Source organism: Pan paniscus, chromosome 1, assembly GCF_029289425.2.
Source record: "Pan paniscus chromosome 1, NHGRI_mPanPan1-v2.0_pri, whole genome shotgun sequence".
Lineage (NCBI taxonomy): Eukaryota > Metazoa > Chordata > Mammalia > Primates > Hominidae > Pan > Pan paniscus.
The window spans coordinates 195,011,449-195,039,381 of NC_073249.2; the positions used below are offsets into that span (position 1 = coordinate 195,011,449).

At 48.7% G+C, this 27,933-nt stretch overlaps 1 protein-coding gene across 9 annotated transcripts; it reads left to right on the plus strand.

Moving 5' to 3' along the window:
* SPOCD1 (SPOC domain containing 1) lies at nucleotides 1-27,933 on the plus strand. Of its 9 annotated transcripts, none has more exons than XM_055103228.2 (16): nucleotides 1-2,475; nucleotides 2,847-4,268; nucleotides 16,670-16,711; nucleotides 17,755-17,931; nucleotides 18,231-18,356; nucleotides 18,507-18,561; nucleotides 18,885-18,969; nucleotides 19,761-19,929; nucleotides 20,048-20,164; nucleotides 21,656-21,781; nucleotides 24,136-24,247; nucleotides 24,474-24,624; nucleotides 24,943-25,093; nucleotides 25,604-25,693; nucleotides 25,970-26,156; nucleotides 27,105-27,933. In XM_055103228.2, the coding sequence occupies exons 2-16, from the start codon at nucleotides 2,886-2,888 to the stop codon at nucleotides 27,752-27,754; spliced, it is 3,621 nt and encodes a 1,206-aa protein (XP_054959203.1). In that variant the 5' UTR covers nucleotides 1-2,475; nucleotides 2,847-2,885; the 3' UTR covers nucleotides 27,755-27,933. The 9 variants fall into 9 exon arrangements, with proteins under 9 accessions (XP_054959203.1, XP_008951731.1, XP_063457597.1 ...); XM_008953483.5 differs by having other exon boundaries at nucleotides 1-2,258; XM_055103240.2 differs by having other exon boundaries at nucleotides 1,970-2,258; nucleotides 2,847-2,871.

The window sequence follows — 27,933 nt, forward strand, 5'->3', positions numbered from 1 at the left end:
GATACATTCATGTTGATATATAGATCTAATTTATTGAGTCTAACTGTGGTTTAGTATTCCATTGGCCTGGAAGATTCTCACAGTCTCACCTGGCACAGGTTTAGTGCCAGGGAATTCCATCTCCCTCGCAATCAGACTTATCAAATCCCTGGTTCTGGCCGGGTGCAGTGGCTCATGCCTGAAATCCCAGGCCAAGATGGGAGGATCGCTTGAGCTCAGGAGTTCGAGACCAGTCTGGGCCACATAGTGAGACCTCGTCTCCACCAAAAATAAAAAAAAATTAGCTGGGCATGGCGGTGCATGCCTGTAGTACCAGCGACTCAGGAGGCTGAGAGGGGAATATCACTTGAGCCTGGGAGGTCAAAGCTGCAGTGAGCTATGATTACACTACCACAACTCAGCCTGAGCGACAGAGCCAGACCCTATCTCAAAAAAAAAAAAAAAAAAAAAAAAAAAGCCAAACACCACTGTTTCTGCAGTAAAAGTATTTACATAATCATAACATTATAAATGTCATTTGGCTTTCAGTGTTAAGAATCAATCTACAGGTAAACAATGGTAAACTGAATTATCTTTACCAAATAGAATGTAAATGCTATAAACATCAGCGATACAAAAATAAAAGCTTAGTTCATGGATAACGGCAGAAGCAAGGAGGGGACATCAAGGGAAATTATCCATTTCACACAGAGAAGAGTCAAGAGATACAATATACAGAAGAAACAGACATTTAAGAATAGTATTCAAAGTGATAATAGAAACCAATAGTAAAATTTAAAATATAAATATAAAAAAGAGGGCCAGGCACGGTGGCTAACGCCTGTAATCCCAGCAATTTGGGAGGCTGAGGTGGGTGGATCACGAGGTCGGGAGTTTGAGACCAGCTTGGCCAGCATGGTGAAACCCTATCTCTACGAAAAATACAAAAATTAGCAGGGCATGGTGGCACGTGCCTGTAGTCCCAGCTACTCGGGAGGCTGAGGTAGGAGAATCGCTTGACCCTGGGAGGCAGAGGTTGTAGTGAGCCGAGACTGTGCCACTGCACTCCAGCGTGGGCGACAGAGCGAGACGCTGTTTCAAAAAAAAAAAAAATATATATATGTATATATATATATATATGAAAAGCGGAAGAGAAAGGGGGAAAGGGTGGTTAATAAAATCACCACAGCAGGAAGTCAACAGATACAACAGACACAGTTAAAATTAATAAATCAAGTAATAGAGGCATGAGTATATTATTTACGGTTATAAAATTTAAAAAATTAACATGACAACAAACATGGTAAAAAACAAAAAACAAAACACAGTTGTTTCCAGGAGTTGGGGTATTGGGAAATGAGAGATAGCTTTAAACTTTTTATTTCTAACCTTCTATTGGAATTGAATCTGCATTTCCATCTACATTAATTATATTTGAGATTTTCTTTTTAAATTAGGCAAGCACTATTCACAATAGCAAAGACATGGAATCAACCTAAATGCCCATCAATGGCAGATTGGCTAAAGAAAATGTGGTACATATACACAATGGAATACTATGCAGCCATAAAAAAGAATGAGATCATGTCCTTTGCAGGAACGTGGATGGAGCTGGAGGCCATTATCCTTAGCAAACTGATGCAGGACAGGAAAAACCAAATATTGCATGTTCTCACTTACAAGTGGGAGCTAAATGATGAGAACACATGGACAGAAAGAGGGTAACAACAGACACTGGGGCCTGCTTGAGGGTGGAGGGTAAGAGGCAGTAGAAGATAAGAAAAAATAAATATTAGGTACTAGGCTTGATAACTGGGTGACGAAATAATCTGTACAACAACCCCCATGACACAAGTTTACCTATATTAAAAACCTGCATATGGACCTCTGACCCTAAAATAAAAGTTTAAAAATAAAATAAAATAAAATTAGGCAAAAAATCTAGGTAATTCTGACATTGTCCTACTGGCTCAGGGACTATTGCGGTAGGATCAAGTTAAACTCTCAGGCAGGCAGCCAAGGCCCCTCGCTGCCCCATGCACCCACCTACCTCTGCTTGGGAGCCAGGATTGGCACCTCCTCCAGGAAGCCCTCAGGAGGAAGAGGGCGCCCTCTGCCGGGGCAGGAACGCCAGCACGCCTGGGGAGCAGCCCTTTGCGCATCATCAGGGACTCCGCCCCTATCCCTCAGCAAGGGCCTCCCTCCCCCGCATCACGTGATCCCAGCTCCTTTTCAGCTAGTGGGTGGAACCCCAGGAGGGAAAACTCAGGGAAGCCCAGGTGAGAGCGACGCGACCGATGGGGCCCGGATTTCTTGGATGCTGGGGAACCGTCCCAGTAAGGCTTGGGAACCTGGGTGGGGCGCCTTTCAGAACGGGACCGATGGGAGAGAGACGAGAAGGGTTATGGGCACGAACCCCGTTCAGTATCTGCTCCTTGCGCAGTGTGAGAACTGGGAGAGAGACTCCTGGCCCTTCCACTTCCTGTGCTTCCTTGGGTGAGTGTCTTAACATCTCAGAATCTCAGTGTCCTCACCTGTGGCTGCCAGTATGAAATGAAATAAGCACATAAGTCATAAATAAATGGTATCTTATTAGGTCCCATTTAAGCGAATGTGTGAACTCTCAGAGACAAGAAGACCCTGGAGGCCACTGTAGCTCGGCCCTGTTTGGAGGCAGGCCTCTCCACCCTCACCCAGGACACCAGCTCCTGCTGGGTGCTCCCCTCCCTGGAGTGCTCACCCCTAGGCCTCAGGAGTGGAAGGGTCTGGGAGAGCTGGCTGGAAGAGGGGCTCCTCCCAGTTCCCACTGAACGGGCTGACAGGTCGGACTCTCCAAGACAAAGTCTCCTCTTTCTGTCTCCACACAGGGCCCGTGTTGTGCTTTTGGCCCAGGTAGGTGGACAGACATGTCCCAGGAGGGGGACGTAGAAGGCCCCAGCACAGGAGACCCTGTGCTCAGTCCCCAACACAACTGTGAGCTTTTACAGAACATGGAAGGAGCCAGCTCCATGCCAGGCCTGTCACCAGATGGGCCGGGAGCAAGCTCTGGGCCCGGAGTCAGGGCTGGCAGCAGAAGGAAGATCCCCAGGAAGGAGGCCCTTCGAGGTGGCAGCTCCTGGGCTGCAGGTGCTGCTGAGGTCCGGCCAGGGGTCTTGGAGCTGCTAGCTGTGGTACAGAGCCGGGGCTCGATGCTGGCTCCTGGGCTCCACATGCAGCTGCCCTCGGTGCCTGCTCAGGGGAGAGCTCTGACCTCCAAGAGGCTCCAGGTTTCTCTGTGTGACATCTTAGATGACAGTTGCCCCAGGAAACTTTGTAGCAGGTCTGCTGGTCTCCCAGAGAGAGCTCTGGTCTGCAGGGAGAGGCTTGCAGAGGTGGAGGAGGTGAGCTGCCCCAGGCCCAGGGAGGCCAGAGACGGTGGAATGAGTTCTCCAGGGTGTGACAGAAGAAGCCCCACACTCAGCAAAGAGGAGCCCCCTGGAAGGCCCCTGACGTCCTCACCAGGCCCAGTCCCTGTGAGGGTAAGAAAGAAATGGAGGAAGCAAGGGGCTCATTCAGAGTGTGAGGAAGGGGCTGGTGACTTCCTGTGGCTTGATCAGAGCCCTCGTGGGGACAACCTCCTGTCTGTGGGAGACCCTCCCCAAGTTGCTGAACTGGAGTCCTTGGGAGGCCCTTGCAGACCTCCCTCTCCAAAAGACACTGGGTCTGGGCCTGGAGAGCCAGGTGAAAGTGGGGCAGGATGTGCCTCAGGGACTGAGAAATTTGGATATTTGCCCGCTACAGGGGATGGGCCCCAGCCAGGCAGCCCCTGTGGCCCTGTCGGGTTCCCAGTGCCCAGTGGAGGGGAGTCCCTCAGTTCAGCTGCACAGGCTCCTCCACAGAGCGCAGCACTGTGCCTGGGGGTGTCAGCACAGGCCTCTGCAGAGCAGCAAGAAGCTGTGTGTGTCGTGCGGGCTGGCAGCGATGAAGGCCGGGCTCCAGCACAGGACCAGGAGGAGCTGGAGGCCAAGGCTCAGCCAGCTTCCAGGGGAAGGCTGGAGCAAGGACTCGCTGCCCCCGCTGACACCTGTGCCAGCTCCCGGGAGCCCTTGGGCGGTCTCAGCTCCTCCCTGGATACTGAAGCCAGCAGGGCCTGCTCAGGCCCATTCATGGAGCAGAGAAGATCCAAGGGCACTAAGAACCTGAAGAAAGGTCCAGTGCCCTGTGCCCAAGACCGGGGCACAGACAGAAGCTCAGACAACTCCCACCAGGACAGGCCAGAGGAACCCAGCCCAGGAGGCTGCCCCAGACTGGTGAGCTGAGTCTGAGAGTTTGGGATAGGAAGGGCCTGGCCATGTTTCTCAATAGCATACTTGGCAGTGGAATTTAATAAAGCTAAGCTAAATGGGCGCTTCATGAACATTCTCACATCCCTATTAACTAAACTGGGTAAAATGAGGCCCACAAGCCGGGAAAGAGAAAATAAACTACATTCGCTGAATCCTTGTGAGGGGTCATTATCTTTTGGAGTCAGTCCTGGGTTCGAATTTTGCCTCTGCCCACTTCCTAGCTGAGTGACTGTGGGATGTTTTCTTAACCTCCCTAGGTTTCCTCATTGTAAAAAAAGGATACTAATTGCAGCTTCATGGGGTTGTTTCAAGGATTAAATGAGATTATGGTATAAAATAATGTGCCTAGGCCTGGTGCAGTGGCTCACGCCTGTAATCCCAGTACTTTAGGAGGCAGAGGCAGGCGGATCACGAGGTCAAGAGATCAAGACCATCCTGGCCAACATGGTGAAACCCTGTCTCTACTAAAAATACAAAAATTAGCTGGGCATGGTGGCACATGCCTGTTCCAGCTACTCTGGAGGCTGAGGCAGGAGAATCACTTGAACCTGGGAAGCAGAGGTTGCAGTGAGCTGAGATCGCACCACTGTACTCCAGCCTGGTGACAGAGCAAGACTCTGTCTAAAAAAAACAAACAAACAAACAAAAAAAAGGTGCCTAGCACAGCACAAGGCACAAGGTAAATTGCTTAATTCGTGTTAAATTTGCTTTTCCTTTAGTGTTCACAGTTACCCTGTAAGATAGGCGTTAGCGCCATATAACCAGATGGGGAAACTGAGGCTCAGAGGGTTAATAATATTCTCCAGGCTCACATAGCTAGGGAGTCAGTGACCAGCCATGTTCCCTATATCACCACTTCCCTTTCCTTTGTTCTTTTACTTATAATCATCATCATTTTATTAATAATCATAGCTAACATTTATACACCAAAGGCAGAAGAAGACTCTACTTGTTTTTGGTGTATATTTCTCACATAGTTGGATTTTCATCACATTTATTGAATATGCATGATGTGCTAGATGTTTTTGATTTAATCTTCACACGACGTCCACGGAGGTGAGGTTACAGACCCAGCTGGTGAATGGGAGCAAGGGTACAAGCCTAGGCGGTCTGTCTTGAGAGCTCACTGCACTGCCTTCTCTGTGTATTTTCTGTGGTATCGGCACAGTCGTAGCAGCATCTGGCTTGCTTAACATGTGCTGGATATTGTGCTAAGCACTTTATCTGCAATCTTTGTAACAAGCCTATGAGGTAGACTCTATTGACATATACCCATTTCACTGATCTGAACACTGAGGCTCTGAGAGGTGACATGAGTACTCAAGGCCAAACAGCCAATTAGTAAAATAGAACCAGTGAGCTGTTTTCCACTATGCATCAAGCCTTTTTACCTATAAATAGGCTCCTATTATGCCTTATTGTTCCAGGACTTTGCTTGGTTTTGTAAGTTCTTGTAGTATTTGAAGATCTTTCCCAGTGGGTTCACCTTGTTCTGCTGAATTTGATCTTTTCCTGAGCCCTGCGTCATAGCTGTCTATGGATGTATTTGTCGCAGGCACAGGCGCTGTCGGGATGAGGGCTGGGACTTCCTCTTCTCATTTCCAACCACTGTAGTGTAGTGAGGAGCATGAGCCCTGGAGGCCAAGAGGCTAACATTCAGTCCTGACTTTGCCACTATCTGAACAACCGAGGGGAGTGGCTTCACCTTTTCAAATGTAATTCTCTCATCTGCAAAATGTGGGTATGAAGAGTGCTTACCTCCTAGGGAGGTGGTGAGGATGAAATGAGATCACACATGTTTGGCATTTAACACAGTGCTTGGTGCAAGAAAAATACTCAAATAGGTTACCTGTTAGTGACATAAGCAATTTCATCCTGCTGTAAGTAGTGCAGGGGTGACCATCCTTGTGCGTCTGGCTCCTCCCTTCTTCACATGATTTATTTGGACCAGATGCCCAGAATTGGGATTCCGGGGTCTGCAGCCTTTAAGGGGGCTGGTTTGAGTGTGGTGGTGGAGCCAGCTTCCTGCCTGGCTTGACTGGAAGCAGCCCATGACTGCTGGCTCCTCCAGGCTCCATCCTTGACTGCGGCACAGCCCATCATCCCACAGCTTTCCAAACAACTCGTTGCCATGACAACCAGTACCAGCTGCGGGAGAAGAATTGAATCTGGGCTGTGACAGGGACAGGCGGGTGGTTGCAGACAGGGCTGAGTGGGGCCTGGGCAATGGGGGGCACAGTGCCCGGCTGGTCTGGAGCCACGTTTAGGGCCTTAGCACCTTCCCCTGGAGACAGCCTGGCTTGTGGCAGGGGCAGACAGGTTCAAGGTCAAGCTCTGCCTCTTAGTACAGGGTGACTTTAGACATGTCTTCAGACATTTAGATGAGTTTAACGTTTTTTTTTCCTTTCTTAAGCTCAGTGGCAAGAAGACTTTTTTTTTTTTTTTTAATTTACTTTTTTTTTAAGATGGGAGTCTCACCCTGTCACCCAGGCTGGAGTGCAGTAGCACAATCTTGACTCACCACAACCTTTGCCTCCTGGTTTCAAGAGATTCTCCTGAGTAGCTGGGACTACAGGTGTGGGCCACCATGCCCAGCTAATTTTTGTGTTTTTAGTAGAGGCAGGATTTCACTATGTTGGCCAAGCTGGTCTCGAACTCCTGACCTCAGGTGATCCGCTGCGTCGGCCTTCCAAAGTGCTGGGATTACAGGCATGAGCCACTGCGCCTGGCTGCAAAAAGACTTTAGACATTTAGAAATGTCTCTTCTCTGAATCTGAGTTGCCTCCTCTATGAAGTGGGGAGAATGAACTGGGCCCCAGAACTGCCAGGAGTCTGATATCAGAGGCTGGCCGTGTTGTATTCTTCTGGCATGAACCAGAGACTCTTGGAGGAGAGATGGGAGGGGGACTGGATGCCATTCTCTTGTCCGTCCTGGGCCCCACAGTGGCCAGTGAGGTTTGGAGCTGCTCTGTGGGTGGGATAGCAGTGGGTGTGTGTGGGTGGGGGCAGCTCTGCCAGTGACCCTGGGCTGCTCGCATTCCACCAGTCATAACCAGGGAGGCACACAGCTCCTCTGGCCTGACCCAGAATCCCTGGTTCAAGGTATGCTGTCTGTAGCTGCAAAGTGTCAAGACGTGAGTGAAGGAGGAGAGTGTCTTCCTAACAGAAGAGCAGCCTAAGAGGAGCTCGTTTCATTAGTGTGCCTACTATAGACTGAGAGCTTCAAGTATGTCATCTCATTTAATCCTTACATTAACCATTAAAGGTCAATGTCGGCCAGGCGTGGTGGCTCACACCTGTAATCCCAGCACTTTGGGAGGCCAAGGCGGGTGGATTGCTTGAGCTCAGGAGACCAGCCTGGGCAATGTGGCAAAACCCTGTCTGTAGAAGAAATACAAAAATTAGCTGGGCATGGTGGCTTGTGTCTGTAGTTCCAGCTACCCGGGAGGCTGAGGTGAGAGGATCACCTGATTCCAGGAGGTCAAGGCTATAGTAAGCTGTACTGGTGCCCCTGCCTTCCAGCCTCGGCAACAGAGTGAGACCCTGTCTCAAAAAAAAAAAAAAAAAAAAAAAAATCAACACTAATATCCCCATTTTACTAAGTAAGAAAACTGGGCTTCCGAGAAGTTAAGTGACTCACTCAGGCCACATCGCGAGTAAATGGCCGAGCCAGGGTTTGACTCCAGTCCTGCATAACTTGACTGTTCACGGGGCTTTATTATAATTTGTTGAACAAGGAGGGGGCTCGTCCAGGGATCTTACAGTCTAGTGGGAGGAGAAAGCCACTAACCAGAGAATTGAAATACAGACTGAAGCCCAGTGGACTGTGGATGTCCGGAGGGGAGGGGAGGGCAGAGGAGGGGGCTGTCTAAACTGGGTCTAGGCAAGGGAAGTAGGTGTTCAGCAGGTGAGAAAGTAGGAGAGGCTTGCTAGGAAGAGGGCAGTGCTCTGCAGAGCTGCATTGCAAGAGGCAGCTTGGAGTGTTGCAGGAGTAGAGGGTGGGGGTTACAGGTGGAACGGGAGCCAGGTGGGAGAGGCCAGCTTGAATGGAAATGGAGAGCCTGCAGGGTGGTCGAGTGTCAGGATGGCCTTTCTCCAGGGCAGGGACCAAGGAACTTTATCAACACAGGCATTTACAGAGAGAGCTTGTTCTGTTCCAGGCACTGTTCTAAGAGTCTCGAATAGTGATAATGATCGTTGCCCCAACACCATGAGGTAAATTCTGGTATTATCTTCATGCTACTGATGAGAAAACTGAGGCACAGAGAGATTAAGTAACTTTCCCTAGATCACACAGTTCCTAAGTGTTGGCACCAAGTATCCCCATTGGATGAATATGCCCCAATTTATTTATTTGTTGACTCCATGTGGACATTTGGGTTTTTTGGTGTTTTTTTTTTTTTTTTTTTTTTTTTGGCTACTACATATAGTGCTGCTGTGATAGTTTTGTATGGTTTTTGGTACATATGGGCAAGAGTATCTCCAGGGAATATTTTCTGGGGTGGAATTGCCAGGTTATAGAGTGGACACATCTTCAACTTAAATGGTGCCAGATGTTTTCTAAAGTGGTTGAAATAGTATACACCCCCATCAGCAGTGTATGAATGTTCTGGTGACTTCACATCTTCACCAGCCCTTGATGGTACCAGACTTAGGTTTTTTGCTGAAATGGAGATATGCTGTGGTGTCTCAATGTTGTTTTAATTTCCACTGCCCTCTTACTAAGGAGCATCTTTTCATGCATTTTGGTTATTCTTATTAAGTCTTTTCTTTAAAAAGTTTTTTGGCTGGAGTACAGTGGCATGATCTCAGCTCACTGCAACCTCCCCCTCCCAGGTTCAAGTGATTCTCCTGCCTCAGCCTCCCAAGTAACTGGGATTACAGGTATCCGCCACCATGCCCGGGTAATTTGTGTATTTTTAGTAGAGACGGAGTTTCACCATATTGGTCAGGCTGGTCTTGAACTCCTGACCTCAGGTGATCCTCGGCCTCCCAAAATGCTGGGATTGCAGGCATGAGCCACCAGGCCTGGCCTGTTTTGTGCTTTGCATATGTTTTGCATTTCTACACTTTCTCCCATGTAAAAACACAATTGAGTTTTGTTTATTGATTTTGCATCCAGAAATCTTGCTTTTATTAATCTATATAATTTATCTATTTGGATTTTGTTTGTTTTCTATGTAGACAAATGACAGTTTTTGTTATTTCCTTTCCAGTTCTTTACATCTCTCTTCCCTTCCCTTTCCTTACTGTACTAGCTAAGACTGTTAGTATAGTGTTGCATAGAAATGGTGATAGCAAGGAACCCGTGACTTATTCTGGATTTTAAAGGAAATGTGGTCATCATTTCACCTTAAGTATGACACTTGCTATGTTATTTATATAGATGCCCTTTATCAGGTAAAGGAAACTCCCTTCTCTTCCTGGTTTGCTAATTATTTACAATTATTATTATAATTATTACAATTACAATATTTACAATTATTATAATTATTATTATTGCACAGTGCATTTAATCACATGTGTTTTTTCCATTTCTGAGATAATAGTATGATTTTTATCCTCGAATTTATTAACGTTAATTTAAGGAGTTAGTGTTTTTTTTTTAAAATATTAAGTTTTTTTAAATGTTAAGTTCTTGCCTTGCTGGAACAAACCCAATTTGGTAATGCTATATCTTTTTCGTATTTTGTGAATTCAATTTCATATTTTGTTTGGGGTTTTCAATGGATGAATTAACTGGCCTGAAATGATTTGTTCTATACTATCCTTGTGAGATTTTGGTATCAGGGTTTTGCTAGCTTCATAGAATGAATTGTGGATTATCTTTTTGTTTTCTATTTTCTGGGATAATGTATTTAAGATTGGAATTATTTGTTCTTTGGACATTTTGATAGAATGGCTGGTTAAAAAAAAGTATGGACCGATGTTCTCTTTAGGGAAGGTGTTTCCTTCCCTACTGATTCAATTTATCTTGTGGCTATAGGTTTATTCAGTGTTGTTTTTCTCTTGAATCAATTTTGGTAAGTTATACTTTTCTAGATATCTATTTGTTTCATCTGAGTTTTCAAATTTATTGGCATGTTGGCATACAGTATTTCACAATAGCCTCTTATCTTTAAGGACTGCACACCTGTAATTATACATTCCCAATTTTAGCTAGTTATACCTCCTCTCTTTTCCTTAATCAATCTTGTCAGACAATTGTCAGTTTTTTCAAAGAACCGATTTTTGGTTTGTTCATCCTCTCCACTGTATGTTTGTTGTCAGTGTCACCTTCCGTTCAGTTTATGCTACTATTTATAAAGTCTTAAAAATTATGCTTAGTTCATTAGTTTTCTGCCTTTTTTCCTTTCTAATAAAGTCATTTAAAGCTATAAAGGAACCTTTTAATTATCGCTTTTGCTGCATTCATAGACTTTACATACAGTCTTATCATTCAATCTCAATATTTTATCATTTTTAATTACAATTTTTCTTTGACCTGTTATTTAAAAGTCCCTTCCCTTCCCTTGTCTTCCCTTCCCCTCCCCCTCCCCCTCCCCTCCCCTCCCCTCCCCCCTTCCCCTCCCCTCCCCTCCCCTCCCTTCCCCTCCCCTCCCCTCCCCTCCCTTCCCCTCCCCTTTTGAGACAGAGTCTGTCTCTATCCCCCAGGCTGGAGTGCACTGGTGCTATCTTGGCTTACTGCAGCCTCCACCTCCCAGCTTCAAGCAATTCCCATGCCTCAGCCTCCCAAGTAGCTGAGATCACAGGCGTGTGCCACCACGTCTGGCTAATTTTTGTATTTTTAGCACGGAGATGGAGTTTCACCATGTTGGCCAGGCTGGTCTCAAACTCCTGACCTGAGGTAATCAACCCGCCTGACCTCCCAAAGTGCTGGGATTACAGGCGTGAGCCACCACGCCTGGCTAAGAGTGTATTTCTTAATTTCCAAACATATTTTGTTGCTTTTGTCTTTATTGCCTTCTAACTTAATGATATTGTGGTCTGAGAAGTTGGTCTTTATCTGAGTTATCCAGTCTGATAGCCACTGGCCGCTTGTGTCTATTGAACACTTGAAATTTGGTTAGTCCAAATTGAGATGTACTGTAAGTGTAAAATATACACTGAATTTCAAAGACTCAGTACAAAAAAAAGTAAACATTTCATTAATAGTTGTTCATGGCTGGGTGAGGTTCCTCACGCCTGTAATCCCAGCACTTTAGGAGGCCTAGGCGGGCGGATAATGAGGTCAGGAGTTTGAGACCAGCCTGGCCAACATAGTGAAACCCTGTATCTACTGAAAACAAACAAACAAACAAAATTAGCCAGGCGTGGTGGTGGGCACCTGTAATCCAAGCTACTCAGGAGGCTGAGGCAGGAGAATCACTTGAACCCGGGGGGCGGAGACTGCAGTGAGCCGAGATCACACCACTGCACTCCAACCCTGGGCAACAGTGTGAGACTCCATCTCAAAAAAAAAAAAAAAAGTTTTCATATTGATTACATGTTGAAATGATAATATATTGAATATGATGAATTAAAGAAACTACAAAATTAATTTCACTTTTTAAAATGTGGCTACCAGAATATTTAAAAGTACACATGTGGCTTATGTTTCTGTTGGGCAGTGCTGATCTAAAAAAGTCTTTTGAAATTTGTTGATATTTGCTTTTTGGCCCAGGCTTTGCTCAATTTTTATATATGTTGCATGTATACTGGAAAATAATATGTATTCTCTAGTTATTAGGATTAATATTCTGTATATATTTATATATATATGTACAGATGAAGCTTGTTGATTTCATTAATTATTTTTTATTCCTACTGATTATTTTGTCAGCTTTATTTATCAATAGTTAGAGAGATACATGAAATTTTCTTGCTCTCATGGTGGATTTGTCTTTTTGCTTGTAGTTTTTTTTTTGCTTTATAGTTTTTGAGCTTATGCTATTAGATGCTTATAAGTTTAGAGTTGTTATAGCTTCCTGGTAAAACTACATATCATTATGTAGTCAGTCTTTGCCCTCTAATTATTTTTTGCCTTAAAATCTGTTTTGTCTGATTATTAATATAGCTACAAAGCTTTATTTTGGTTGGTTATTTGCCTGTTTGTATATTATTACATTTTGTTATTTTAACCTTTTTGCATAATTATGTTTTAGAAATGGGTCTCATAAAGACTTTATAACTATTTTCTTTCCTTAAAGGTCTGATAATTTTTGTATTTTTCTGAAGTATTAGTACATTTACATTTGTTATAGTTACTGATTTATTTACATCTACTCCTACCATTTTATTCTGTGCTTTTTTTTGAGACACAGTCTCACTCTGTTGCCCAGGCTAGAGTGCAGTGGCGTGATCATAGCTCACTGCAGCTTTGATCTCCCGGGCTCACAATTCTCCCACCTCAGCCTCCCAAGTAGCTGGGACTACGGGTGCATGCCACTGTGCCTGGCTCTTTAAAAAAAAATTTTAGTAGGGCGAGGGTCTGGCTGTGTTGGCCAGGCTGGTCTCGAATTCCTGAGCTCAAGCAATCCTCACGCCTCAGCTTCCCAATGTGCTGGGATTACAGGTGTGAGCCACTGCACCCGGCCTGTTTTGTGCTTTGTGTATGTTTTGCATTTCAGCACTTTCTCCCTTTCATTGCCTCCTTTTGGATTATTTTTTCTTACTCCTTTTTATCCCTCTAGTAGTTTAGATGTTTCCTATCCTCAGTTTATATTTTTTTGGTGGTTCTCTTAGAAATTTGAGCACAGGCCGGGCTCGGGGCTCACACCTGTGATCCCAGCACTTTGGGAGGCCGAGGCCAGTGGATCACAGGGTCAGGAGATCGAGATCATCCTGGCTAACACGGTGAAACCCTGTCTCTACTAAAAATACAAGAAAAAAATAGCCGGGTGTGGTGGCGGGCGCCTGTAGTCCCAGCTACTCAGAAAGCCTAGGCAGGAGAATCGCTTGAACCCGGGAAGTGGAGGTTGCAGTGAGCCAAGATCATGCCACTGCATTCCAGCCTCGGTGACAGAGCGAGACTCCATCTCAAAAAAAAAAAAAAAAAAAAAAAAAGAAAGAAAGAAAAAAGAAATTTGAGCACAAATAACTAACTTATCAAAGTATAAAGGTAGTTACAATCTTTGTCTTACTCCAAAATGATATAGGGATCTTGGAATGCTCTAATTCCAAGCGCGTACCTTTCCAATTTGTGTGTTGTTGTTATCCAGTAAATTAGTCCTATCTTTTTTTAAAAAAAATCCCCAAATTACACACTGTTATTATAGTTTCATACAATCAATGTTTATTTAGATTTAACAACATCTTCATCATTTTCTTTGCTGAAAATTCTTCCTTTCATCTCATCTTTTCTATCTGGGATTGTTTTTCCTTCCTTCTGCCTCAGGTTTATCTTTTAGCATTTTGTTTATTGAGCAAAGCAAAATTATCAAGAAAAATAACAGCTCTCTTGATTTTTCTCTACAGTATCTTTATTTCTTCCTTATTCTTGAAAAGTATTTTGTCTGGGTCCACAATTGATAGTTATTTTCTTTAAGCACATTGAAAATATTATTTTTCTATGTTTTGCTTTTCATTATTACTATTGAGAAAGTAGCTGTTAGTCTAATTGCCATTCCTTTATAGATGAAAGTTATTTTGGTGAATGGGATCATAGAATAGTAGTTGAAGTTATGGCCTCTGGAATCAGACTGTCTGGATTTAAATCCCAGCTCTTTGGTTTTCTAGCTGTGTGACATTGGGCAAGCTGATTAACCTCCCTGTGCCTCTATGTGCCTTAGTTTCCTCTTTTGTAAAATGGGGGAGATAACAGTACCAGTACCTCATAAGATTATGGTGAGGATTAAATTAACTAATATGTAAAGCACTTGCCACAGATGTAGCACATTTTAAGTGCTAGTCAAGTGTTAGCTATTATTTTTTCTCTTTATGCGTGTAAGGATCTCCTTATCATGAGTGTTGATGTGTCTAGGTATGAATTTCCTTTTATTTATTCTGTTTGAGATTCACTGAGCTTTTTGAATCTGTAAATTTTTGTCTTTTATCAATTTTGAAAAATTCTTAGCCCTATTTCTTTAAACACTGCTTCTACCCATTCTCTTTCCTCTCTCCTTCTGGAACTTTAGATTAATCATTTTCACCCTTCCTTCCTTCCTTCCTTCCTTCCTTCCTTCCTTCCTTCCTTCCTTCCTTCTTCCTACCTTTCTTTCTTCTTTCTTTCTCTTTCTTTCCCTCCTCCTCCTCCTTCTTCTCCTTTCCTTTCCCTTTCCTTTCCTTTCTTCTCCTTTCTTTTCTTCTCCTCTCCTTTCCTTTCCTTTATTTTGAGACAGTGTCTTGCTGTGTCACCCAGGCTAGAGTACAGTGGTGTGATCATAGCTCACTGCAGCCTTGACTTCTCCGGCTCAAACAATCCTGCCGCCTCAGCCTCCTGAGTAGTTGGGACTACAGGTACACACCACCATGCCTGGCTATTTTTTTTTTTCTTGTTTTTATAGAGACAGGGTCTCGCTATGTTTCCCAGGCTGCTCTCAAACTTCTGGCCTCAAGCGATCCTCCTGTCTCGGCCTCCCAAAGTGCTGAGATTACAGGCGTGATGTGTCTCTGAGTGCTTCACAGTGTTCACAAAGTGCAACACATTTAATTTATTTAAATGTGTTGTCCAGTTAGCTAATTTGTTTCGGCTGCATCTAATATGCTATTAAATCTATATATTGAGTTTTTAAATTTTAATTAAGATCGTTATATTTTTCATTCCCAGAAGTCGTGTTTGGTTCCCGATCAAATCTGCCCGGTTGTTTTTTGTAGTTTTTTTGTCCTTCACTCATGTGTTCGTCTCCTTCTTTTATTTCTTTAAACATATTATACATACATAGTTTGTATTCTGGTCTGATAGTCCAGTGTTGAAAGGCTTCGCTCATCTCATTCTCCTGCCTGTTGTTTTGGAGCCTCATAACATGGACGTTAGGACCCCTGAGACAGGGGCCAGCCAAAAGGCTTTGAACTGTGAAGGGCTGGTCTTGATATTCTTCCTGTTGCTCTTCTTCCCACACCCCTGTTTTCTTTGTTTTTTTTTTCTGTCTCTTTCTCAGTTTACTTTTTTGAAAGACTGATTCATTTCCAAGGTTCAAAAAAACAAAAAAAGTGAAACTCATCTTTCCCGGCACCCAGTTGCTTCCCTACTGGCAGCCTGGGTTAGATAGGTTCTTGCAGATACTTCCTGTGATATTTTATGTGCATTCAAGCAAATACAAATTTTAAAATTCATTCGGTCTGTAACACGAATGGTAGCACACTACACGTATTGTTCTGAACTTGTTTTTAATAAAAAAATATGTTTCCGGTTGTAAAAGAAATACATGCTCATTTTGAATAACATGAATACCCAAGTTCCTACAAGTAGAAAGTGAAAGTCTCCCTGGAATTTCATTCCCCAGAGATAACCTCTATTATGTATCTGTAAATATATATTTACATAAATGGGCTTATGCAACAGAGATTGTTCTGTAACCTGTTTTTTCTTTTTCTCCCAATAATACTTCTTGACATCTTTCCATGAATCTTTCCATGTCTCCACATAGCCCCGCAGCTAAGTGCTTGGGCTTTGGAGTCAGACAGAGCTAGGTTCTAATACTAGCTCTGCAGCTTAGCAGCTATAGGACTTTTCAGATCCTCTTGGAGCCTCAGTTTCCTCATCTGTAAAATGGGGATAGAAATAGTATATACCTCATGGTGTCATTCTGAGACCTTAATAGCATGAATGATGTGCTTCTCTGGGGCCAGCTCTTCATAAGCCCTCAACAAGTGGTAATTTTTATGATGACTTCCTTACCCTTTATAAGCCACATAGAATTCGTAGTACGAAGTGTCACCGTTTATTAACCATTTCCCTTTGATGGGCCTTTTTTTTTTTTTTTGAGATGGAGTCTCACTCTGTCGCCCAGGTTGGAGTGCAGTGGCACGATCCTGGCTCACTACAACCTCCACCTCCTGGGTTCAAGTTATTCTCCTGCCTCAGCCTCCCGAGTAGCTGGGATTACAGGCACCCGCCACCATGCTCAGCTAATTTTTGTATTTTTAGTAGAGACGGGGTTTCACCAGGTTGGCCAGGCTGGTCTTGAACTCCTGATCTCAGGTGATCCACCCGCCTCAGCCTCCCAAAGTGCTGGGATTACATGCGTGAGCCACTGCACCTGGCCTGATGGACATATTTTTTATTAACCATTTCCCCTTTGATGGACAACTTTTTGCTGTAAGTACAACTCAGTGAGCACTGAACACACACCCTTTCAACAAGAATGTCTTCTTTTTGTGAATTCCCTGCCATGGGGTGGCTGGGTCCTCTGGATTCTAATCTCTGCATCCTCTTTCTCTCCAAGGAGGAAGTGAAAATACCCCATGGAGTGAAGCTTGTGTGCTACGTAGGTTTTTACATTTTATTATTGCTTTTCTTCCTCCCTTGCCTCAGGTGGGGTGGAGTGGGAGGGCTCCTCCACAGTAGATGTGGAGATCCTACCCCCACCCAGCCTGCCCTCCCCAAGTGGATCCTAGTGCTCCCCTCCCTCTATAATGTTGGATCTTAGACTTTTAGTTTCCTGCAGACCTTGGAACCTGACCATTTCATGATCATTCATTCAAGGATTAGTTTTCAGACTCACCTACTTTTAAAACAATTCCCTGTGGTTTGCAATAAATGAAAAGAATTGAAACACGCTTAAAATGGGCTAAAAGCCTAAAGAAAGCAAGAAAAGAGGAAGGAGGAGGGGGATCTTGTTACAACAACACCTTGCTCTCTACCAATCCTGGAAAGGTACACCTGCCAGGCTCAAAGTTAACACTGAGCTTCCTGGCAGCCATAGCAAAAAGCCAAGCGGGACAGATTCCGTAGTTCATTAGAAGAACAAAATCTACTTTGCACCTTGAAATGGTCATGAAGGGATTTCTTTTATGGGCAATAGAGGAGTGATCAGCAGCCTTACAGAGTGTAAGCCTTACAGATGCCTGCATTTGGCTGCTTCAAGGGAGAGGCAGACAACAAGTCAGTGACCCCTGAAAGGGGCATGACAGAGCTTTGAGCAGGAGGAGGGGGAGTCAGAACAAGGTATGTCCCTCCTGATGAGATGCATCTGTGGTCAGAAGAGTGAGAGGGTCCTGGCACAGAGTTCAGTTAACTATGAATGTGACTGGGGGTTAAGGGGGAAGTTGAGAAAGGATGCGGATGGAGACAGGCCCCTCTCCTGGGACAGAGGCTAGCCAGGTAGCAAACTTTCACTGAACACTATGTGCCAGGCCTTTTCCAAGCATTGCAAATACAGCGGGGACCAGGACAGGCATGTTCTCTATCCTCACGGAGCTTACACTCCAGTGGGAGAGAGACGTTCAACAATTACAGGTGAGGCGAGCACTCTGAAGGCGGGGACAGCGGCTGGCCCCGCTTGCTTCTGAAGTGCGATCTCCCCCGCAGCTGGGTTCCGGGCCAGTGATCCAGCTCCTGGGGGCCATCAGCCACGGCCAGGCAGGGGGGCAGCTGCCACCAAAGCTGGAGGTTCTAGAGGACTTGATGGAGGTCAGCTCACCCTCACCTGCCCAGAGGCTCAGAAGGAAGAAAAGGCCCATGGTGCAGGGCCCTGCTGGGTGCCAGGTACAGAACAAGTGATGTCATTTAATCCTGCTGAGAGAGGCACCTTCACACCTGATTCACAGAGATGTCACTGAGGCTCAGAGAGAGGGTGCCACTTGCTCGCGGTCATTCAGAATAGCCAGAGGCAGGGTTCGGCCCCAGCCTGCATGGCTGGCCTGGGCTCCATGTGTACTACTTTCTGCAGCTCTGAATTCAGGGTGGACTGGAGGAGGGAGGGGCTGGGCTTCCAGTACATCTGGGGAGGGAACAGTCCCTGGCCTCCATTTCCGGCCAATAGCTTGTCTGCTCCCTGCCCCAAGGTTTTCCAGCCTTCTCCTTCAGGAGGCACAGCAGGGGACCCTGGTGGCCTCTCTGACCCCTTCTACCCTCCAAGAAGCGGTTCCCTGGCCCTTGGCGACCCCAGCTCGGACCCTGCATGTTCCCAGGCGAGTTGTTCTGCCCCGGCCATGTGCCTCCTTCACTGGAGCATGGGTCAGGGACGTGGGAGTGGGGAGGTGACTAGAGGAAGCAGTGTCCCCTGGGCTGGAAGGCCAGGCCCACCAGCACAGCCTCAATTCCTCACGCCTCCCCTACAGAGTGGCCCAATGGAGGCTGAAGAGGATTCTCTTCCGGAGCAGCCAGAGGACTCAGGTGAAGGGCCCTGGAGGGAGCCTCTTCTGCTTCCAGAGACTGCTGCGGTCTGGGGAGGACTCAGGCCCAGCTCCTGGGCCCAGCCCCTGCTATGACTCTTCTCTCCCCGCATCCCATCAGCCTATAGCTCCTCCCCAAAGGGGTGGGGGAAGGGGTGGGGGCCACTGGCTGCCTGGGCTTGGCTCCCAGACAGATAGAGGGAGGGGTCTAGGTCTTTGAGGGTGGGACCCCTCTCCTGTCTGCCTAAACCCATCAGCCTTGAGTCAGCCCCCTCCCCTTTCCCCTGGGCACCCCTGGGAGCCTGTGACGCTCTCTCCCTACAGCTCAGCTCCAACAGGAGAAGCCATCCCTGTATATTGGGGTGCGGGGCACTGTTGTCCGTTCCATGCAGGAGGTACTATGGACTCGGTGAGGCCTTGCTCCCCACTCCCCTGACATCCCAAGGGCCGCCCCTCACACGCCCCCGCCTCCAGGGCCCTGCCATGTTCTAAGGGCTTCTGGGTGTCTGGCTAACCTCATTTGGTAGCTGTGCCAGGTCCCTTGCCCACACCAAGAGCCAGTGGAGAGCTGAAATTTGAAGCTGGGTCTCTCTGGCTTTAAGGCTGTGCTTCCCCACTTAGCTGCTGCAGCTCTCAGCCTCGGCTCAGGTCCATCCACATCAATGTCACCCGCAGCAAATGCTTTCACATAGAGTGTGTGCTGGGAGCGGCTCAGAGATCTGAGCCCAGAGCTGTCATTTGCTGATGGGGAGACCAAGGCTCAGAGAGGGTTGGACTTTGCAAAGGCCACACAGCAAGTCAATGACAGATGACACCGAGGGCCAGGGCTCCATTCTCTCCCCCTGACTCCTGCCTTACTCTGACCTGACCCCGGCTTCCTCCCCTCCACACATCCCGTGAGCCAGAGACGGGGCACAGGCTGGTGAGTCGGACAATCGAGTTTCAAATCTTGCTTTTGCCACTAATTACACAGTTGTGAGTAAGCCTCTTATTTTCCCTGAGCCCCAGTAACCCCATCCATAAAAGGAGAATGATCCTATTTCCTCCTCACAGAGTTGGGGTGAGAATAAGTAGGTTCCTGCAGGGAAACACCCACGACAGGAACAAGTTGGCCCAGACCCTGCCGCCCACCCATCTGCCTCCCTCTGGGACTAAGTGCCTGGAGAGCCTCCTGGGCTCAGTGCCCCCGCCCTGCCCTAGCCTCCACAGCCTTCGGGAGCTCCCAGACCCAGTGCTGAGTGAGGAGGTGGTGGAGGGCATTGCTGCTGGCATTGAGGCAGCCCTCTGGGACCTGACGCAAGGCACCAATGGCCGGTACAAGACCAAGTATCGCAGCCTGCTGTTCAACCTGCGGGACCCCAGGAACCTGGTGAGCAGGGCTTTGGGCTGGGCTGCGTCCCCTCTCTGAATCTCAGAGCCCCTGCAGGATGCTAGGGTGGGGGAGCTCTTTCAGCGTGTGGTGCAGCCCTGCCCCCTGCCCCCCCCAGGACTTGTTTCTCAAAGTGGTTCATGGAGATGTCACCCCCTACGACCTGGTGCGGATGAGCTCGATGCAGCTGGCCCCCCAGGAGCTGGCCCGCTGGCGGGACCAGGAGGAGAAAAGGGTGAGTGCTGAGCCCAGTCGGGATGGGTGAGGGGATGTGGGGGCAGAGTGGGTGGCCTGAGAGTGGAAGAGGGAGAGACGGAGACAGGGAGGGAGGGAGGAGGAATTCAGAAAGACAGAAACAAGGAAACAGAGAAGGCAGACAGGGAGTCAGAGAGACCCTCCCCACAAGAGAAACAGGAGAAGGGGTGGAAATGAAAGGGACTGGGAATGGAGAGCTTGGTAGAGATGTGACACACTTGGTTTTCAGTTGAGCTGGACTGTGGGGTGGGGGGCTTGGGAGAGGACTGTGGTGAGACCTAGAGTCCGAAGTCCTGAGGTACCTCTTTTCCGATCCCAGCTTCAGATGCCCTGGAAAAGCCTGGAGGTCTTCCTGGTACCCCAGGTTGGGGGAGGGGCCCCATAGCCCCTGGGTTCACAGCTGTGTCCCCATATACCCTGTATCCATGGGTCTCTCCCTGCCTGGGAACTGCTCTGGGACAGGGAAGCTGTGGCACTGAGCAGGCTTTGGAGAATGCTCACCTCATGTTTGTTGGTGGCCCAGTGAGAGAGGAAGGGACTGATTTAGGGGCTGAGGCCACTGGGATGGGGCGAGGCACTCCAGCCCCTGCTCTGGAAGACACTGAACTGATTAGAATGAATAACCAAGAGTCCATCAGGTGAATCTGTCCACTATAGGCTGAGCTTCTGTCCAGGCTCTGTGGGGGCCAGGGATCAGGACTGGCTTTGTAATTTGCGGGAGCCAGTGCAGAATGAAAATGTGGGGCCCTTTGTTCAACAACTGCTAAGAATTTCAAGGTGACAACAACAGAGCGCTAAACCAAGCGTGGGCCTCCTAAGTGCAGGGCCCTGTGCGATTGCACAGATCTCACGCCCACGAGGCTGATCCCACCAGAGAGGAGCAGACCTCCTGTTCTCCAGGGGTTGTTAGAAAAGGAGAGACAGGTTTTCAGGAAGTATTGCAGATAGAGTGACATTGATCGACAGTAAGACTCACAACTAGCATTTACTATGAGCCATGTTCCAGGCTAAGCACTCTATATATGTTGTTTAATATAGTGCTTTAAATTAAATTCCTACAGAACAGATAAACTGAGGCTTAGAGCAGCTAAGTGCTTGCCCCAGGCCATACCATCTTATGAATCTTTATTAATGGCCCAGTGGGAACTCCAGAGCCTGCACTCTTTCAGCAACACCACACCCTTCCCAGAAAAGGATGAGGTACCGTCAGAGGTTGAATTGACCTGTGGGTGAAAGCGAAATCCGGGAAGGCTTCCTGGAGGAGGCAGGACTTGAAGGGTGAATCAGTGGAATATGGAGAGGTAGCGCTAAGGGTGGAGGGCTTCCCAGAGGAGGGGTATGGCGGAAGTAAAAGTGTTGAGGAGAGGGGAACCACAAGAGAGGGGCCTCAAGGGAGGAAAGTGAGCACTTGGGCTTTTGATGGCCAGAGGCCCCCTAACTGGGCTCAGCTTGGGCTGCTCCACCTCTTCAGGGCCTGAATATCATTGAGCAGCAACAGAAGGAGCCGTGCAGACTTCCAGCCTCCAAAATGACCCACAAGGGCGAAGTGGAGATTCAGCGGGACATGGACCAGACACTGACCCTGGAGGATCTGGTGGTAAGTTGGAGCCTGACCTGGTGCTGGGCAGAGCCCATGCCTGGGGGTCCCACGCCTCGCCTCACCAGCAGTGTGGTCTTGGGCATGTCACCTGACTGCTCTGAGGCCCACCTTGTTTGTGATAAAACGGGGACAGCGATCCTTAACGCATAGGGGAACATGGGGTGGGACAGTGCTGCTGGCACAGGCCTGCCAGCGCCTTGTCACTGTCGGTCCTCCTCCTTTTGGCCTCACCCCAAGGCCCCCACATGAGTGGTATTAAGTCCCATCATCATAGTCATCCCCAACCTGGCATTCTGCCCAGATCTCTGCTGGGAAGCAGCAGGCTGCGCTGTTCCAGGCAGTGACTTTTTCAGATGGAAGGAACGAAGACCCACTGTATTCAGTGGATTGGTTTAGGGATGCTCCAGGCAGGGAACCACCCGGCACCCTGGCAGTCCGTCCAGAGGGCCTCCTGGAACTTGTCCTCAGACCTGGGAAGCCAACGGGAGTGACAATAGTCTAGGGCTCTTGGCGCTGAGGATCTGCTCCATCCTCCTGTCCATCCTGCTCCTTCCTCTCCCTTGGCCCCGGCTTACACATAGCCTGACATGGTGGCTCAGCAGCCCCAGAATCCATGAAGCCATCATCTCAGACTCCTGCAGTTGATTAGAACTTTCCCTTGGCTCCCTTCGGTCACTCTCAGAAGGCCACTCTGGCTGTAGTTGAATGTTCTGTGGGTCAGATGTTCACCTGGGTCTCATCAGCTGCCTGTTCAGGAGAGGGGTGCAGGGCAGGTCCCTTTAACTATATTCAGTCAGTCAGTATATTTATGGGGCACCTACCAGGTGCCAGGCACAGTTCTAGGCACTGGGGAAGTGACAGTGAACGACAGAAATCCCTGCTCCCCACTCCTACCATTAATATTCAGGCCAATGACTGGGAGACCCTCTACCTGTGCCAAGAGGATCCCTAAGGGGTGTGGCTGCTCCTCAGTCTAAATCAGTTTGTATTCCCTGAACAAACTGAATGGCAATGTAGGAGAAAGACCTAGATAGCCCCAGAGAGGAAGAGAGAGAGGAGGTGGGAGGGAAGGGGAGGGGAGGGGAAAATAACACATGATAGCTATCTTTACTGTTTATTGAACACCTACTGTGTGCACCTTTTACAAGCAGTGTCTCATTCACATCTCACAATGGCCTAGGAGGTTGGTGCTATTCCCTGCCCATTTCTGGGATGAGGAACCTGGCGCCAAGGTCACATATGTGCGGTGGGGAAGCTGAGATTTGAACCCAGGCTGGCTGACTCCAAAGCCTGTGCTTTGAGACTGTTCTGGAGGTGGCTGATAAGAGTAGAGTTTCAAAATCTCTTTAAACCTTCCTAAAGCAATGATTGTTTTATGTTTAAAGCTATTTCTAGTATGAGGAAAAAAAGTGATTTGGCAATAGACGTCAAGAGTCTTTAAAATATTCCTTCTCCCTGATTCTGTCATCTGCTTCTGAAATCTTGTCCTAAGGACATAATTTAAAGTTTAGGAAACTACTTTCTGCACAAAAAATGTCCTCAGTGCTATTTAGTAATAGTGAAAACCTGGAAATGACCCAAATGTATAGCAACAGAGGTGAGACGTCCACTCCAGTCTCACCCCATCACAGCAGTGTCTACGGGGACTATATGATGTGACAAATGCCTCTGCTATTATTAGTGAACAAAAAGAGAACACCAAGTTGAATATTTGATCCCAGCTGTTTCAGGAAAAGGACCCCCAAACCCTGTGTATAGAAAAAGATTATAAAGGGCTGGGCACGGTGGCCCACACCTGTAATCCCAGCACTTTGGGAGGCCGAGGTGTGTGGATCATGAGGTCAAGAGATGGAGACCATCCTGGCCAACCAACATAGTAAAACCCCGTCTCTACTAAAAATACAAAAATTAGCTGGGCATAGTGGCACACGCCTATAGCTACTCAGGAGGCTGAGGCAGAAGAATCGCTTGAACCGGGGAGGTGAAGGTTGCAGTGAGCCGAGATCAAGCCACTGCACTCCAGCCCGGGCAACAGAGCAAGACTCTGTCTCAAAAAACAAACAAACAAAAAAAGAAAAAAAGAAAAAAAAGAAAAAAAAAGAAAAAGATTGTAAAGGAATACCCAGAATATCAACAGTGGTCTCTGAGTGGTGTGACAAGAAGTGATTTTCTTTTTAATTTTCAAGTTTTGGTGTTTTCCAAATTTTCTTTATGAGTTCACAGTATTTTGGTAATAAAACAACATTTATTATTGAGAAAAATAAACCACATCCTGGGGCCCCCTACCCATGGAGGCCTCCTGGCATCCCCAGCCACGTTTTCAGCCTGCCCCTCTGTCTTCTGCCTCCCAGGGACCGCAGATGTTCATGGACTGCAGCCCACAGGCCCTGCCCATCGCATCAGAGGACACCACGGGGCAGCATGACCACCACTTCTTAGACCCCAACTGCCACATCTGCATGGGTGGGAGGGGACACGGGAGGGGTGCAGGGGTGGCGGCCAGGCTGGGGCTGAGCATGCAGTTCAGCAGCAACAGGGATTTGTGGCCTGGGGAGAGGGTGGCAGAGCAGGGGTGCCCGTGCCCCAGGTCACCTAGAAAAGAACCTGGTTCAACCCTGGCTCTAAAGCCCTGGGCTGGCTTCAGCACTGCTGCTGCCCCTGTTTCAGCTCCTGCCTCTGCTATTTGCAGACTGGGAGCCCTCGAATGAGCTGCTAGGCTCCTTCAAAGCCGCCAAGAGCTGCGGGGACAATATCTTCCAGAAAGCCCTAAGCCAAACTCCTATGCCTGCTCCAGAGATGCCCAAAACCAGGGAGTTGCCTCCCACGGAACCACAGGACAGGTGTGGGGTTGGGAGCAGGGAGGTGGATAACCCAGCAGGGTTGAGGGGGAGGCCACCACCTGGTGCAACAGATATAGCACTGGCTTTTTCTATGTGGCCTTGGGCAAGTCTTCCCTCCCTTGGGAACCTCATTTTCCCCATCTGTGCAATGGAACTAATCATCCCAGCCTCCTGGCAGCCCCCTGCACAAGGCCAAGCTTGGGCCAGTGTTCCAGTCCCCACAGTGGGGACACAGGATCTGCTCTGAAAAGAAAGGAGGTGCCGGGGAAGTCCTCATGGCCTGCTCTGTCTGGCCCTGTCTTCTGTCCCTCCCTCTAGGGTCCCTCCATCTGGGCTCCATGTGCCTGCTGCACCCACAAAGGCCCTGCCCTGCCTGCCACCCTGGGAAGGTGTTCTGGACATGTTCTCCATCAAGCGGTTCCGGGCCAGGGCCCAGCTGGTCTCGGGACACAGCTGTCGGCTTGTCCAGGTGCACCTGCCCTCCTCGCCAGGGATTCCCTTACACACTGACCAGCCCAGGCAGCCTCTCTCTGTCTCTCTCTTTCACTCATGCATTCTAAAACAATTCATGGGCACCCCTTTCTGTGCCTGGCCCTGTGCAAGGCATGGGGGCAAATGAGATGTTGGTCCCATTCCTACAGAGACAAACAGGGTGAAGGACTCCCTGTCACCCATAGCAAGAAGGGCCCAAAGGAGGGTTTTAGGAGTGATCGTTGAGTGACTTAATGATCAGCTAAAGTGTCGGATGAGAGCAGAGGATAGAGGAGGGAGGGAGGGGCTTTGGAGAAGTTGTAGATTAGCCAGTACAGGCTGCAGACCTCCATGGGGCAATTAGAGCTTTCTGGGCAGCCACTGAGGGTCCTGGAACACTGCCTGCCCATATTTGCCACAGGCTGCAGCCTTCCAGGTGGCTGGGAATGTGTCCACCCTGAGTGGGTGGGAAGCTGGGGGGCTGACTGGCCATCCTTCCTGCCCCTAGGCTCTGCCCACCGTGATCCGCTCGGCAGGCTGCATCCCCTCCAACATTGTCTGGGACCTTCTGGCCAGCATCTGCCCAGCCAAGGCCAAGGTACCTGCCCACTCTTGGGCACCCCCTCTTTTCCTAGTACCTTACTCCCACCTCCCTCTCCACTTCTAGAGCAGAGGCCTGGCTTGGATATCTGGGTCTAGTTCCCAGAGTGACTGCAGACTCACTGTGTGACCCTGGACAGGTCCCTCTGTTTCCTCCTCTGGAAGATGGAGACATACTTTCTCATGGGGTTCTCAGGGGTTTCAGGGAGCCCAGGGGTGTTGGCAGGAGCAGAGGATGACTGCGCTTACAGCTGCTCTCCTCCTGCCACCGCAGGACGTCTGCGTGATCAGACTGTGCCCACATGGGGCCCGGGACACCCAGAACTGCCGCCTGCTCTACTCATACCTCAATGATAGGCAGCGCCACGGGCTGGCCTCTGTGGAGCACATGGGGATGGTCCTGCTGCCCCTGCCTGCCTTCCAGCCCCTGCCCACCAGGCTGCGCCCTCTGGGGGGCCCAGGTGAGTGCCCAGTCCCCATACCAGACCCTGCCTCTGCTCACTTGGTGACCAGACCAGGCACGGTTGACACAGTCACCCAGTAGAGGCAGGCACATCTCAGAAGGGAACTCCTCACCCAGCCAGGCAAATGTGAGTACAATGACAGTAATAGCTCACGCTTGGCTATCATGAACTGCGTGCCAGCCATTGTTCTAAAAGCTTTACCTAGATGAATTCTTGTAGTCTCAGAATCACCCTATGAGAATGGTACTATTAGACTAGACTGTCCATCTCATAGAAGAAGAATCTGAGGGAGGAAGAAGGCAAATGACTTGTCCAAAGTCACACAGTCAGTCAACAGCAGAACTGGGCTTCACTCCCAGGCAACATGGCTTCAGAAACCTGGCCCCTAACCACCACACCACACTGCCTCTCAAGGTAGGCACCCCTGAAGAGAAACTCCAGGGACAGCCACATTTGACCCAGGCAGCAGGACAGAGTCAGGACCTACACACACTTGACTGTAAATGTCACCTCAGAGAGGAGGGAGGGATGTTTCACCACAGCCACGGGGGGTCGAGCTCGGCCTCTGTGCATGGACACCCTCCACGGCGTGGCTCAGGAAAGCAGCGAGGGTGGCAGTGGGCGCTTTGCCCACTCCTGAGCAAAGCGCTTGGCCTTTTGGGGCTCCATGTCCTGAGACAATGAGGTAGACTTTGAGTCTGTAGAGTCTTCAGGTCAAACAATCCATACCCCAGCCTCAGCCAGATAAGCCTTGATCCCGCAGAGCTCAAATCTTCCGAGACAGCCCCACCTTCCTACTTACTTTTCCCAGCATCTCATGGGCCCCATCTCACTGTGAAGAAGCCCTTCCTGGGATGTAGGCTCCAGATCTGCTGCAGCTAAGCTGAACACAGTTCTTCCCCGCAGGCCTTTGGGCTCTTCCTGTCTCCCCTCTCCTTTCCCCAGGTCTGGAGGTGACTCACTCAAGTCTGTTGCTGGCTGTGCTGCTCCCCAAGGAAGGGCTTCCAGACACAGCAGGGTCCAGCCCCTGGTTGGGGAAGGTTCAAAAGATGGTCTCCTTCAACAGTAAGGTGGAGAAGAGATACTATCAGCCAGATGACAGGAGGCCGAATGTGCCCCTGAAGGGCACCCCTCCCCCAGGAGGTGCCTGGCAGCAGAGCCAGGGCAGGGGCAGTATAGCTCCAAGGGGAATCTCTGCTTGGCAGAGGCCCCCCAGAGGCAGGGGGAGGCTCTGGCCAGAGCCTGAAAACTGGCAGCATCCTGGGCGAGGGCAGTGGCCCCCAGAGCCAGGCTTGCGCCAGTCCCAGCATCCCTATTCAGTAGCACCAGCTGGTCATGGCTTTGGCCGTGGCCAGCACTTCCACAGGGACTCCTGTCCCCACCAAGCCCTGCTCCGGCACCTCGAATCCCTGGCGACCATGAGTCACCAGCTCCAAGCCTTACTGTGCCCCCAGACCAAGAGCTCCATCCCCCGCCCTCTGCAGCGTTTGTCTAGCGCCCTTGCAGCTCCAGAGCCCCCTGGCCCAGCCCCTGACTCCTCTTTGGGGCCTACAGATGAAGCTGGCTCTGAGTGTCCCTTCCCTAGAAAGGCCTGACCCTCCTTACCCACCAGAACAGGGGTTTTGATGCCCTCACTAGTGTTGAAGCCTGTTCCAGAGAGAGGTGGGGCTGCAAGGAGAGGATGGTCAGCCCTACCCACCTGCCCTGTTTGAGCTTCCTGTTTGACAATGTTTGCTGTTGATTTTTTGTTCAATAAAGAATTTGGTAAAATTGG

Bases quoted from the DNA above. Each gene is read 5' to 3' on its own strand.
- SPOCD1 (XM_055103226.3), top strand. From the start codon at position 2,277: ATGGGGCCCGGATTTCTTGGATGCTGGGGAACCGTCCCA. The intron at 17,932-18,230 runs GTACAGAACAAG...CCCTGCCCCAAG, and splicing joins AGGGCCCTGCTGGGTGCCAG to GTTTTCCAGCCTTCTCCTTC. The intron at 21,782-24,135 runs GTAAGTTGGAGC...TCTGCCTCCCAG, and splicing joins TGACCCTGGAGGATCTGGTG to GGACCGCAGATGTTCATGGA.